Consider the following 11,183-nt stretch of genomic DNA (forward strand, 5'->3'; position numbering starts at 1 on the left):
GTGGGGCCTGAACTCTGGGCCTGGGCGCTGTCCCTCAGCTCTTCAGCTCAAGGCTAGAGCTCTACCACTTGAGCCACAGCGTCACTTCCGGCTTTTTTCATTTTGCTTATGTGGTGCTAAGGAATTGAACCCAGGGCCTCAGGCATGCAAGGCAAGCGCTCCACCACTGAGCCATCTTCCCAGCCCCTCCTGTACTCCAGAAATTCTATTGTACTTTATTAGAAAATATTTTGAGACAAATGAAAATGAAATTACAACATATCAAAATGCATAGAATTCAAAGTACTGCTAAGAGAAAAGCTGTTAATTGTGGAAGATCTCAAATCAGCAATCTATCTTTATACCTTCAAGGAACCAGAAAAGAGCAACTGCTCTTTCTGCTAAATCTAGCAGAAGAAGGGAAGTAATAAAGATTATAGCAGAAGTGACATATATTAGGATATTTTTTTTTTTTTTTTGCCTATCGTGGGGCCTGAACTCTGGGCCTGGGTGCTGTCCCTCAGCTCTTTAGCTCAAGGCTAGCACTCTACCACTTGAGAGCCACTTCTGGCTTTTTCTGCTTATGTGGTGCTAAGGAATCCAACCCAGAGCCTCATGCATGCAAGGCAAACACTCTACCACTGAGCCACCTTCCCAGCCCAGGAATTTTTTAAAAGCCAAGAAAACTGCCAAACGTGGTGCCGTGGCTCAAGTGGTAGAGCACTAACCTTGAACACAGAGAGGCTTAGGGACAGAGCCTAGGTCCTGAGTTTAAGCCCCAAGATTGGCAAAACAAAACAGCAACAACAACAAAAACTCAAAAAACAAGAAAACTGAGTTTAAAAGAGATCGATAAAACTGGTTTACAATTAACAAAATAAAAGTAGACTTCTAAAGTGAGATATGAAATAAGGCACATTACAACCTATGCCACAGAAATTTTTAAAAAGAGGCTATTACAATTATATGCAAACATGTTAGAAATCCTATATGAAATGGATAAATTCTTTTTTTTTTTTTTTTGTCAGTCGTGGGGCATGAACTCTGGGCCTGGGCGCTGTCCCTCAGCTCTTCAGCTCAAGGTGAGCGCTCTACCACTTGAGCTAAGGCGCCACTTCCAGTTTTCTGGTGGTTTATTGAAGATAAGAGTTTCACGGACTTTCCTGCCTGGGCTGGCTTTGAACTGCAATCCTCAGATCTCAGCCTCCTGAGTAGCTAGGATTAAAGGCGTGAGCCACTGGCTCCAGGCTGATAAGTTCTTAAATATGCACAACCTAATCCAAGTTTTGACAGATCAAGATTAAACAGAAAATCAAAACCAATCTATAAAAAGCACGGAGATTGATTCAAGTCACAACCTCTAAACATGGGGGTACACATCTGTGTGGCAGGAAGATCATTAATTCAAGACCAAGTTTCTTTGATTAGAGAAATTCTGACTTTGTGTGTGTGCATACCCACTGTGTGCATGCGTGGGTGTTACTCCTGGGACTTGAACTCAGGACCTCAGTGCTGATCTGTGCTTTTGTTTTGTTCAAGGATAGTGCTCTACCACTTGAGCCACAGCTCTACTTCTGGCTTTTTTCTAGTGGTTAATTGAAGGTAATAGTATCATAGACTTTTTTTTTCTTTATATCATAGACTTTCCTACCCAGGCTAGCTACAAACTACAATCCTCAGGTCTCAGCCTCCTAAGTAACTAGTATTTACAGGTGTAAGCCACCATTATCTAGTGACAGAACTATTTTTATCCACCTTACATACTGAACTTCAATGAAAACTTTTTTCTAAAGCAGTAGGAAATTGCTGAAGCATGTAAGCCTGAGAGTAACAGACTAAATATGTGTTTTATACATATTTAGGTAACAATGTGAGGAACTAGAGACTGGAATCTGCATTGTAGTTTTCCAAATGAAGGGATTATAAAGGGCCTATACCAAAGCCAAACAGATTAAGGGGTCATGTTTTAAAAATAATCACACCAAGATTAAGTGCATAACTAAAAGCATTAAATGGTACAGTGAGGAGCTGAATATGATTTTGAAACACTAACTTGGATAACTAGTTAGAAAGTTATGCCACTAAAAAACGATGAGAGGGGCTGGGAAGGTGGCTCAGTGGTAGAACGCTTGCCTTGCATGTATGAGGCCCTGGGTTCAATTTCTCGGCACCACAAAAGCAGAAAAAGCTGGAAGTGGCGCTACGACTCAAATGGTAAAGTGCCAGCTTTGTGCTAAAGAGCTGAGGGACAGCGCCTAGGCCCAGAGTTCAGGTTCCACGATCGGCCAAAAAAAAAAAAAAAAAAAAGAGAAAAGCCAGGTGTCGGTGGCTCACACCTGTAATCCTAGCTGCTCAAGAGGCTGAGATTTGAGGGTTACAGTTTGTTGCAAGCCAGGACAGTAAAGTCTGTGAGACTCTTATCTCAAATTAAACAACAACAACAAAAAATCCGTAAGTGGAGCTGTGGCTCAAGTGATAGAGTAATAGCCTTGAGCACATAAACACAGGAATGGCACCCAAGCCCTGAGTTTAAGTCCCAGGATGGGTACAAAAAGAAAAAAAAAGTAAAGTTCAAAACAATAGCCATGAACTTCTTAATATTTAATATAAGCTAATCCCTATGACAGTGACTATTAAAAAAGTTTTCTCAGGCTCAGAATGTGGCTTAGTGGTAGAGTGTGCTTGCCTAGCATGCATGATATCCTAGGTTCAATTCCTCAGTACCACTTACTCAAGTGGCTCAAATGGCAGAGTGCTAGCCTTGAGCAAAAAAGCAGCTCAGGGACAGTACCCAGGCCCAGGACTGGTCCAAAAAAAAGTTTTTATCAATATGAATAAGAAGATAAATTTTGCTTGGAGCTTAATGAATATAGATGAATATAGGCAAGTATGAATGACTAAAAAGTTGATATAAACCTCTTTTTGAATAAAGATGTACTACTTTACCTTTTCCAGGTTTATATTTGAGATGGAAAGGCTGATTCTGCCAGATATAAGGGGCCAGCATAGGTGCAAACTGGGTCATTATTCTCTCAATATACTTCTGAAGAATCTCTTTGTGGTCCCCTGGGCTTCTGGCTTCATCTGGCAGAAGGAATAAGCGGTATTCCACTGTATCTTCCATAGTAGTGAGTTTCATATTTTTCTCCATTCTTCAAAAATTACACATAAAGTTTTAATAATGTAAGCCACATCAAACAATACTGAAATAACAACTCATTCTAGGTGATTCCATTCATGTTTCCAAACTTCTGATAACCACCTACCAATATTAATTTCAGCCTTGACCATAAACTACCTGTTCACTTAATATTATTCTTTTTAATAACATTTTATACTTAAACCTGTTCTTTATATTTAAAATTATGCTAACTGGAAACTTTGACATTTTTACACCAAATTGAAATCTAATATCACATTTCCAAATTAGCTAATCAGTATGAAGAAAAATTTAAATGTGGCTGCATTTTGACACTGTAATCCCAGTCACTGGGTGTGCTTCAGGTATGTAACCAGAGCTATGCTGGAGGTATGGGTAGAAGATCTCTACCAGAGCCTGCTGAAACTCTACCTGAAAAATGAGGCAAAAAAGGGCTGGGAACATAGTGGAGTGCCTACTTAGCAAGTGAGTGGCTCTAAATTAAAATCTAAGTACCACTACAAGGGGAAAAAAATGTGGCTAAATGTAATTAGTGAGCCTATAATCCTGCCACTCAGGATACAGAGATGGGGGATGATTTCAGTTCTGTGCAGGGCCAGCCTAGGCAAAGAAATGTTTGCCTTTGAAGTAGCAGTGCCATGTGTAAAAACCCCTGTAAGGTCCGCTTCTTACTCGGCTACCTCTTTTTAAAAACCTAACAACCCCCAGTTCTCACACTAAATTGCATCACTTTGTATACTTAAAATTTTTTCTTTTTCTTCCTTTTTTTTTTTTTGATACAAAGACTTGAACTCAGGGCCTGGTACTCTCTCAGGCTTTTTCTACTCCAGCTAGAACTCTATCACTGTGCCATTCCTCCGATCCTTCATTTTCTCTTTCTGGAGCTTTCTCTTACTTGTTGAATAGAGATGTTACACATCTAAAACCCGTTGCTGCATTAAAATTGTGTTTTCTATGTCTTACAGAATATACTTCTGGTTTGTAACAGGTGGAGCAGAGAGCTTTTTCTCCTCGTCGGTTGGGGCTTGAACTCAGGCCCGGACGCTGTCCCTAAGCTTTTTGGGCTAGTGCTCCACCACTTTGTGGCCACAGCGCTAATCCAGTTTTTGACTGATTTATTGGAGACACAGAGTCTCACGGGGCCTTTTCTGCCGGGCTGGCTTCGAACGGTGATCCTCAGATCTCAGCCGCTGAGTAGCTGGGATCGCAGGCAAGAGCCCCCGGCGCCCGGCTGAGAGCTCTTATACTGGAAGGAATTTTCTAACCCGCTTCCTCTTGCTGTCCGGTGCAGCCAGTGAGAGGCAGGCAGTGCGGCCGGACGCGGCCAGGTGAGCAGTGAGCTAACGCATCTTTCTAACGCGCTGGTGGGGAGCCGGCATCTTCTATCCGGCCACCCACCCCAGTCAGCCAAATCACTACACCGCCTCACCACCCGCAACAAACAGAAACCCCACCCAGCCCAGCGCACAGCGCCCCGCACACCCACTGTGGAGGACCGGCGGCTCTCGGCCGTGCGAGGCCCGCGAGCACCCGAAGCCAGCCAGCCGCGAGGGTCCGACGGAAGCCGGGGCTTCTCCCTCCGAGAAGGCTCCCGGCACTGTTCACGAGGCTTCTCCCCCACTCTTCTGCCTGGCACCTGTGTCTGCTGTTTCTCCCACGGAGCGGGCCGCCCCGGAACGAGCCGGTCGCCTCACGACCGCCGCGCCTCACACCCCTCCCACAGGGCCTCACCGGCCAGCGAAAGCCGAGGGAGAAAGCGGGAAGCCCGTTAGGCCCCGGAACCTTAGGTGTGATTACTCCCGCGCGTCCCCGGAAGGACTTGGAGGATGCTGTGTGCGTCACTTCCGCTCCCGCGGGGAAGCTGGGAGGTGGGAGACTGGGGAGGTGGGCACTCAGGAGTGGTGCCGACCCGGAGTCTAGGCGACGCGGGGCGAGACGGAGCCGGTAGGTGGCAGGAGAGCGCCGGGTCGGAGCCGGAGCGAGGGCCAGGCCCGGACGCCCCCACCCTGGCGTACCCGCCCCGGTCGCGCTCGCGGCTGGGGAGGCGGAGGATGATCTCCAGATACTCTCGGAAAGCTGTGCCGCAGAGCTTGGAGCTGTGAGTGAACGGCGCGGCCCTGGGGCGGGCCGCGGGGGGCGGAGCGGGGCCGGACGGGCGGCTGGAGCCCGCCGCGGGCGTCCGAGGGACGCTCCCTGCCCAGCCCTTCGCTCCTTTCCTCGCTCACACTGGGAAGACGAAGCGTTCCTTCTCCCTGCCCTTGCTGACCCACGCAGTCGCTTCTCCCTCCTTCACCAGCCGGGGCCGTGCCACCCGTGTGATCCCTCACTTGGCCTTGGGCTATACTAACTGAATTTAGGAAGTCTATTTCTTCCCACTGTCTGTGGCTACCCTACAACTCCAGAAGTTAGTCCTAGAGGAATGTTGCAGTAGAGTTGAATGCAGACACGTGCAAAGATGCTTACAGGCATAAATTCATTTAATCCTATCAGCGAAGATAGCAGATTGACTATTATTTTACACACTATACAAATAAAGACCATAGATCTAAACATTGTAGTGTGTCAAAGGTAACACAGCCAGCCAGGAAGGAGGTGGTCGCCCTGAGAGGTACAACCTGATGTTGAACTGATTCTAAAGCACCACTGTGGTCATTATACATACTGCCGGGCAACTCTTCATTTAAGCATCAAGAGGATCCGTTTTTGGGCTGGGAAGGTGGTTCAGTGGTAGAGCGCTTGCCTTGCATACATCTATTCCTCAGCACCACATAAGCAGAAAAAAAAAGGCCCGAAGTGGCGCTCAGGTGGTAGAGCACTCGCCTTGAGCTGAAGAGCTGAGGGACAGCGCCCAGGCCCAGAGTTCAGGCCCCACGACCGGCCCCCCAAAAAAGAGGATCTGTTTGTTTGTTTTTTGCTCCTGAGTCACTGTCCCTTAGCATTTGCCTTTAAGGTTGATGCTCTACCACTTGAGCACTTTTTACTTTTTGCTGGTCAATTGGAGAACATTTGAATTTGTGACTAATTTTGGTTAATGTTGTAACTTGTTTAGTTTTAATATGTGATATCTTACTATATTTTCAATTTGCAATGAAAATAGTTTAACTCAGCATATCTAAAATATTATTTTAATATTTATTAAAGATAACAAAACTTATCACAACTCCAGAAAATGGAAATGAAGTTTTTTCTTTATTTTTTATCTATTTTTTTTAATTTTATTTTTTATTTTTGGGTCCAGTCGTGGAGCCTAACTCTGGGCCTGGGCGCTGTCCCTCAGCTTTCAGCTCAAGGCTAGTGCTCTACCACTTGAGCCACAGTGCCACTTGAGGCTTTTTTCTTTTTGCTTATGTGGTGCTGAGGAATCGAACCCAGGGCCTCATGCATGCAAGGCAAGCGCTCTACCACTGAGCCACCTTCCCAGCCCAGTAAGATCCAATTCTTAAGTACATAATAAAGTTGACTATGATTAACTCAGTTATGAAATTAAAGATAGTTTATTCTTTTTTCTTTCTTTCTTTTCTTTTTTTTTTGGGGGGTCCGGTCGTGGGACCTGAACTCTGGGCCTGGGCGCTGTCCCTCAGCTCGTCAGCTCAAGGCTAGCACTCTACCACTTGAGCCACAGTGCCACTTGAGGCTTTTTCCATTTTGCTTATGTGGTGCTGGGGAATCGAACCCAGGGCCAAAGGCATGCAAGGCAAACGCTCTATCACTGAGCCACCTTCCCAGCATAGTTTATTCTTTCTTTATGCTGTTCTGTATTGTCCAAATATTTATAATAAACTTTCTATAATGAAAATGTGATTTTAAGAAATAGATATTTCTGTGGGGGAAAATGAAGGGGTGACATTGTCCAAAAAAAAGAAATATACTCATTACCTGACTAATGAAAAAATTGTACTTTTCTTTTTTTTTTGGGGTCTGGTTGTGGGGCCTGAACTCTGGGCCTGGGCGCTGTCCCTCAGCTCTTCAGCTCACGGCTAGCGCTCTACCACTTGAGCCACAGCGCCACTTCTGCCTTTTTTCTTATGTGGTGCTGAGGAATCGAACCCAGGGCCTCAGGCATTGCAAGGCAAGCGCTCTACCACTGAGCCACCTTTCCAGCCCCTATACTTTATTTTTATTTATTATTTTGGTCAGTTATGGGGCTTGAATTCAAAGGGCCTGGGCACTCACTGTCCCTGGGAGCTCTTTTGCTCAAGGCTAGTGCACTACCACTTTAAGCCACAGCGCCATTTCCGGTTTTCTGGTGGTTAATTGGAGATAAATCTCATGGACTTTCCTGTCTGGGCTGCTTTTAAACTGTGATCCTCTCATTTCAGGTACCTGAGTAGCAAGGATTACAGGCATTGGCCACAGGTACTCAGTGAAAATTATATTTTAGAAATAGGTACTTCTGTAAATCTTTGTTGGAATTGAAAGAACATTTGAAAATTCCATGAGATCACAAAAGCTGCCTGACTTTTCTTTCATGTAAATACAATAATATTTAAATGGGACTAAATATTTAAAGCAAAATCTGTGTGTTTTCTGAGTACAAACAGCTTGAATTCAGGACCCTGTGGTTTGGCTTCACTTTTTCACTCATGGCTGGTGCTCTACCATTTAAGTCACACCTGCAGTCCAAGTTTTGTTTTTGTTTTAATTTACTGGTTAATTGGAGGTAAAAGTCTTTAGGATTTTTCTGCCCAGCCTATCTTTAAACAATGATCCTCAGTTCTGAGTAGCTAGGATTATAGGCATGAGCCACTGATACCCCACTTTATATACTTTCTTTATAGAGGTTCAAGCTTATCTAAACATTTGAGGGGTATATTTCCTTCTAGGAACTTGACCAAAATGCCACTGAAAAAGTGCAGGCAATGTTTATGGCTATTGATGAGCTCCTGTATGAGCAGAAGTCAAGTTTGCATACCGTGAGCCTACAGGAAGAGTGCCAACAGTGGACTTCTAGCTTTCCTCACCTCAGGTACTCAAGCACTACTATTAACCTGTATTTGTGGCAAAGACTAAAATTTCAAAAGTGTGTCTGAAACTTTTAGGAACATGTTTCCTAATGGGCATGTCTTTAGTGATTGTAAATATGATATGTGATGTAAAGTCTTAGTTGAGAAAAAACTCTTAATTGGTGCAAGTTTCTCCATTAAGTAAAGTAGCTCAGATATGAGTATAAGGGATGTGTGAAGATCCCATGTTTGTAGAAGATGATCAGAATATGTATTTCTTTACACAGATACACTTTATTGCTGCAAGTCATTCTCAAGTGTTCTTGAAAGCAGACATGTGGCAATTCAGGAGCTTCTCTGAGAAATCTCAATTGTACCATTTAATATACAGACTTTCATAAGGTTCCTTGTTTCCAAGAAAATCATTCAGCTGGGCGCTGGTGGCTCACACCTGTAATCCTAGCTACTCAGGAGGCTCAGATCTGAGGATCATGGTTCAAAGCCAGCCTGGGAAAGAAAGTCCGTGAGACTCTCATCTCAAATTAACCACCAGAAAACTGGAAGTGCTGCTGTGGCTCAAGTGGTAGAGCACTCGCCTTGAGCTGAAGAGCTGAGGGACAGCGCCCAGGCCCAGAGTTCAGGCCCCACTACTGACAAAAAAAAAAAAAAATCACTCATAGCTTTCATTACTTTGGCTGTACATTCATTCATTTTGGCTGATTTAATTCAGATTAAAATAGTAGAATGAAAGATACAGAGAATGAAAGATAAATACAAATGTTTGGTCAGTTTCCTTGTTTTGTTTTTTTATTTTTCTTAGGACTTTTTTTTAACCCCTGAGCTTTATCTTTTCCATTATATCACAGAAAGACATACCTGTAGTAAAAACACACATTTTCTCCCAGGATTCCTTTTTAGTTAGCACTAGACTGAGTATATATGGGATTTCTGTGTTAGTACATTTATTTCAAATATGCCTAGATGTTTTAATGTGACTATGCATAATTGTGTGTGTTTCTTCATTTTGAAGGATTCTGGGTAGGCAAATAATCACTCCAAGCGAAGGATATGGATTGTATCCTAGATCTCCTTCTACTGTTTCAGCTTTACATGAAGCAGCCTTGTCTCAAGAAAGAGATTCTGCTTTGTAAGTATTCTATTATACACTTCTATACCCTAACATGCCAACTGCATTAAAAGAATGATATTTTTTTAATTTATAGATATTAGGTGAACACAGAAGATTCTGTAAGATTGGTCATAATCTTTATGTATATAAAAATTTTGTCATATGTGTATATTTATTTATTTATTGTCGATCGTGGGGCTTGAACTCTGGGCTTGGGCGCTGTCCCTCAGCTCTTCAGCTCAAGGCGAGCGCTCTACCTCTTGAGCCACAGCGCCACTTCCACTTTTCTGGTGGTTTATTGGAGATAGGAGTCTCATGGACTTTCCTGCCCGGGCTGGCTTTGAACCATGATCCTCAGACCTCAGCCTCCTGAGTAGCTAGGATTTCAGGCGTGAGCCACTAGCACCCGGCCATATATGTATATTTATATATCTATAGCTTTATAATAATCAGATTTGACCTAAAGGCCTAGGCTTACTAGGCAGCTGCTTCTACCTTTCAGGAAGGGCTTTACTGACCCTTGATCCTCCCATCTGCACCAAACAAACCGCCACACTTGGTTTATTTGTTGAAATGAGGTCTTGCTAACTTTTTCCCAGGCTGACCTGGTATCTTGATTTTCCATATCTCTGCCTCCCATATAGTGCCACCATATCTGACCCTGTGTTGGGAAGGTGGCTTAGTGGTAAAGTTCTTGCCTTGCATGCATGAGGCTCTGGGTTCAATTCCTCAGCACCACATAAGCAGAAAAAGAAGGAAGTGGTGCTGTAGCTCAAGTGGTAGCACTAGCCTTGAGCTAAATTGCTGAGGGACAGTACCCAGGCCCCAGAGTTAAGCCCCACAACCAAAAAAAAAAAACTTAAACAACTTGGGACATGGAGAGTGAGACTATTACAGTTAGAAGTCCCAGGAAGAAAGTTAAGCAGTCCCTATCTTGGCCAACAAGCTGGGTGGCTCACATCTATATTTAAAGCAACACAATAAGTATACGTAAGAATTTTTTTTTAAAGTAGTACTATATAGACAGTAGAATCTAGGTCCCAGGCCTGCCCCAGACAAAAATTTGAGAGCTTATCCAAAACATAAAAAAGATGGGCTGGGAAGGTGGCTCAGTGGTAGAGTACTAGCCTTGAGCTGAAATGCTTAGGGACAGTGCCCAGGCCCAGAGTTCAGGCCCCACGACCGGACCACCCCCCCAAAAAAAAAACATGAAAAAGAACTGGGGACATGGCTCACATGGTAGTTAGTATGTTTGCCTAGCAAATATAAGACCAGAGTTAAAACCCCACAATGCCTAAAAAATTAATAGGAATAACACAGAAAAGCTTTTAAGTAGTATGAAGACTTGAGTTCAATGCAGAGTACCACCAAAAAGAAAAAAAAAATAGCAGAGGTAAGAATACTGCAGTTTCAGGTCAGTTCTGGCAAGTGTGAAGCGCTATATACAAACAAGCAACCCTTAAAGCAAAAGAAGTAGCCAGTCACTGGTGGCTCATGCCTGTAATCCTGGCTACTCAAGAGGCTGAGATCTGAGGATAGAAGCTCAAAGCCAGCCCATACAGGAAAGTTCATGAGACCCTTACCTCCAATTAACAACCAGAAAACCAGAAGTAGACTTGTGGCTTAAAATGCTAGAGAGCTAGTCTTGAGCAAAAGAGCTCAGGGACAACACCCAGGCCCTAAGATCAAGCCCCATGACCAAAAAAAAAGGAAAAGAAGTGGAGGTATTGTTCAGAGGTATTATGATGGTATTGTGACAGAGCATTGATCTAGCGAGCAGGAAGTGCTGAAATCAATCAGCATTAATTATTTTTTTAAAGCATGGACTACGTAATTTCAAAGGACAGCCCTACAGTGGTACTGGCTAGTCTCCATTTGTGTCTAGATAAGTAAACTTTCTATCATAATTTTGTGGAATTACTGGGCAGAGGCCAGAAACCAGTGGCTCACACCTATAATCCTAGCTACTCAG

The 11,183-nt window shown here is 43.8% G+C and overlaps 2 protein-coding genes across 2 annotated transcripts in view; one reads left to right on the top strand and one right to left on the bottom strand.

Annotated features, from left to right (window-relative positions):
* Ecd (ecdysoneless homolog (Drosophila)) overlaps positions 1-4,937 on the bottom strand; it is a 22,789-nt gene extending 17,852 nt beyond the window's left edge. Inside the window, exons 1-2 of the mRNA XM_013025592.1 lie at positions 4,776-4,937; positions 2,926-3,131 (exon numbers count right to left, since the gene is read on the bottom strand). Of these exons, the coding sequence (XP_012881046.1) occupies positions 2,926-3,130 (205 nt within the window). The 5' untranslated portion in view covers position 3,131; positions 4,776-4,937. The remainder of the gene's footprint in view (positions 1-2,925; positions 3,132-4,775) is intronic.
* Positions 4,938-5,190: 253 nt separating this feature from the next.
* The window catches only part of Fam149b1 (family with sequence similarity 149, member B1), a 36,199-nt gene continuing 30,206 nt past the window's right edge, over positions 5,191-11,183 (top strand). The window contains exons 1-4 of the mRNA XM_013025593.1: positions 5,191-5,237; positions 7,459-7,495; positions 7,963-8,105; positions 9,113-9,229. Of these exons, the coding sequence (XP_012881047.1) occupies positions 5,191-5,237; positions 7,459-7,495; positions 7,963-8,105; positions 9,113-9,229 (344 nt within the window). The remainder of the gene's footprint in view (positions 5,238-7,458; positions 7,496-7,962; positions 8,106-9,112; positions 9,230-11,183) is intronic.

Source organism: Dipodomys ordii, unplaced genomic scaffold (genome assembly GCF_000151885.1).
Source record: "Dipodomys ordii isolate 6190 unplaced genomic scaffold, Dord_2.0 Scaffold86, whole genome shotgun sequence".
NCBI lineage: Eukaryota > Metazoa > Chordata > Mammalia > Rodentia > Heteromyidae > Dipodomys > Dipodomys ordii.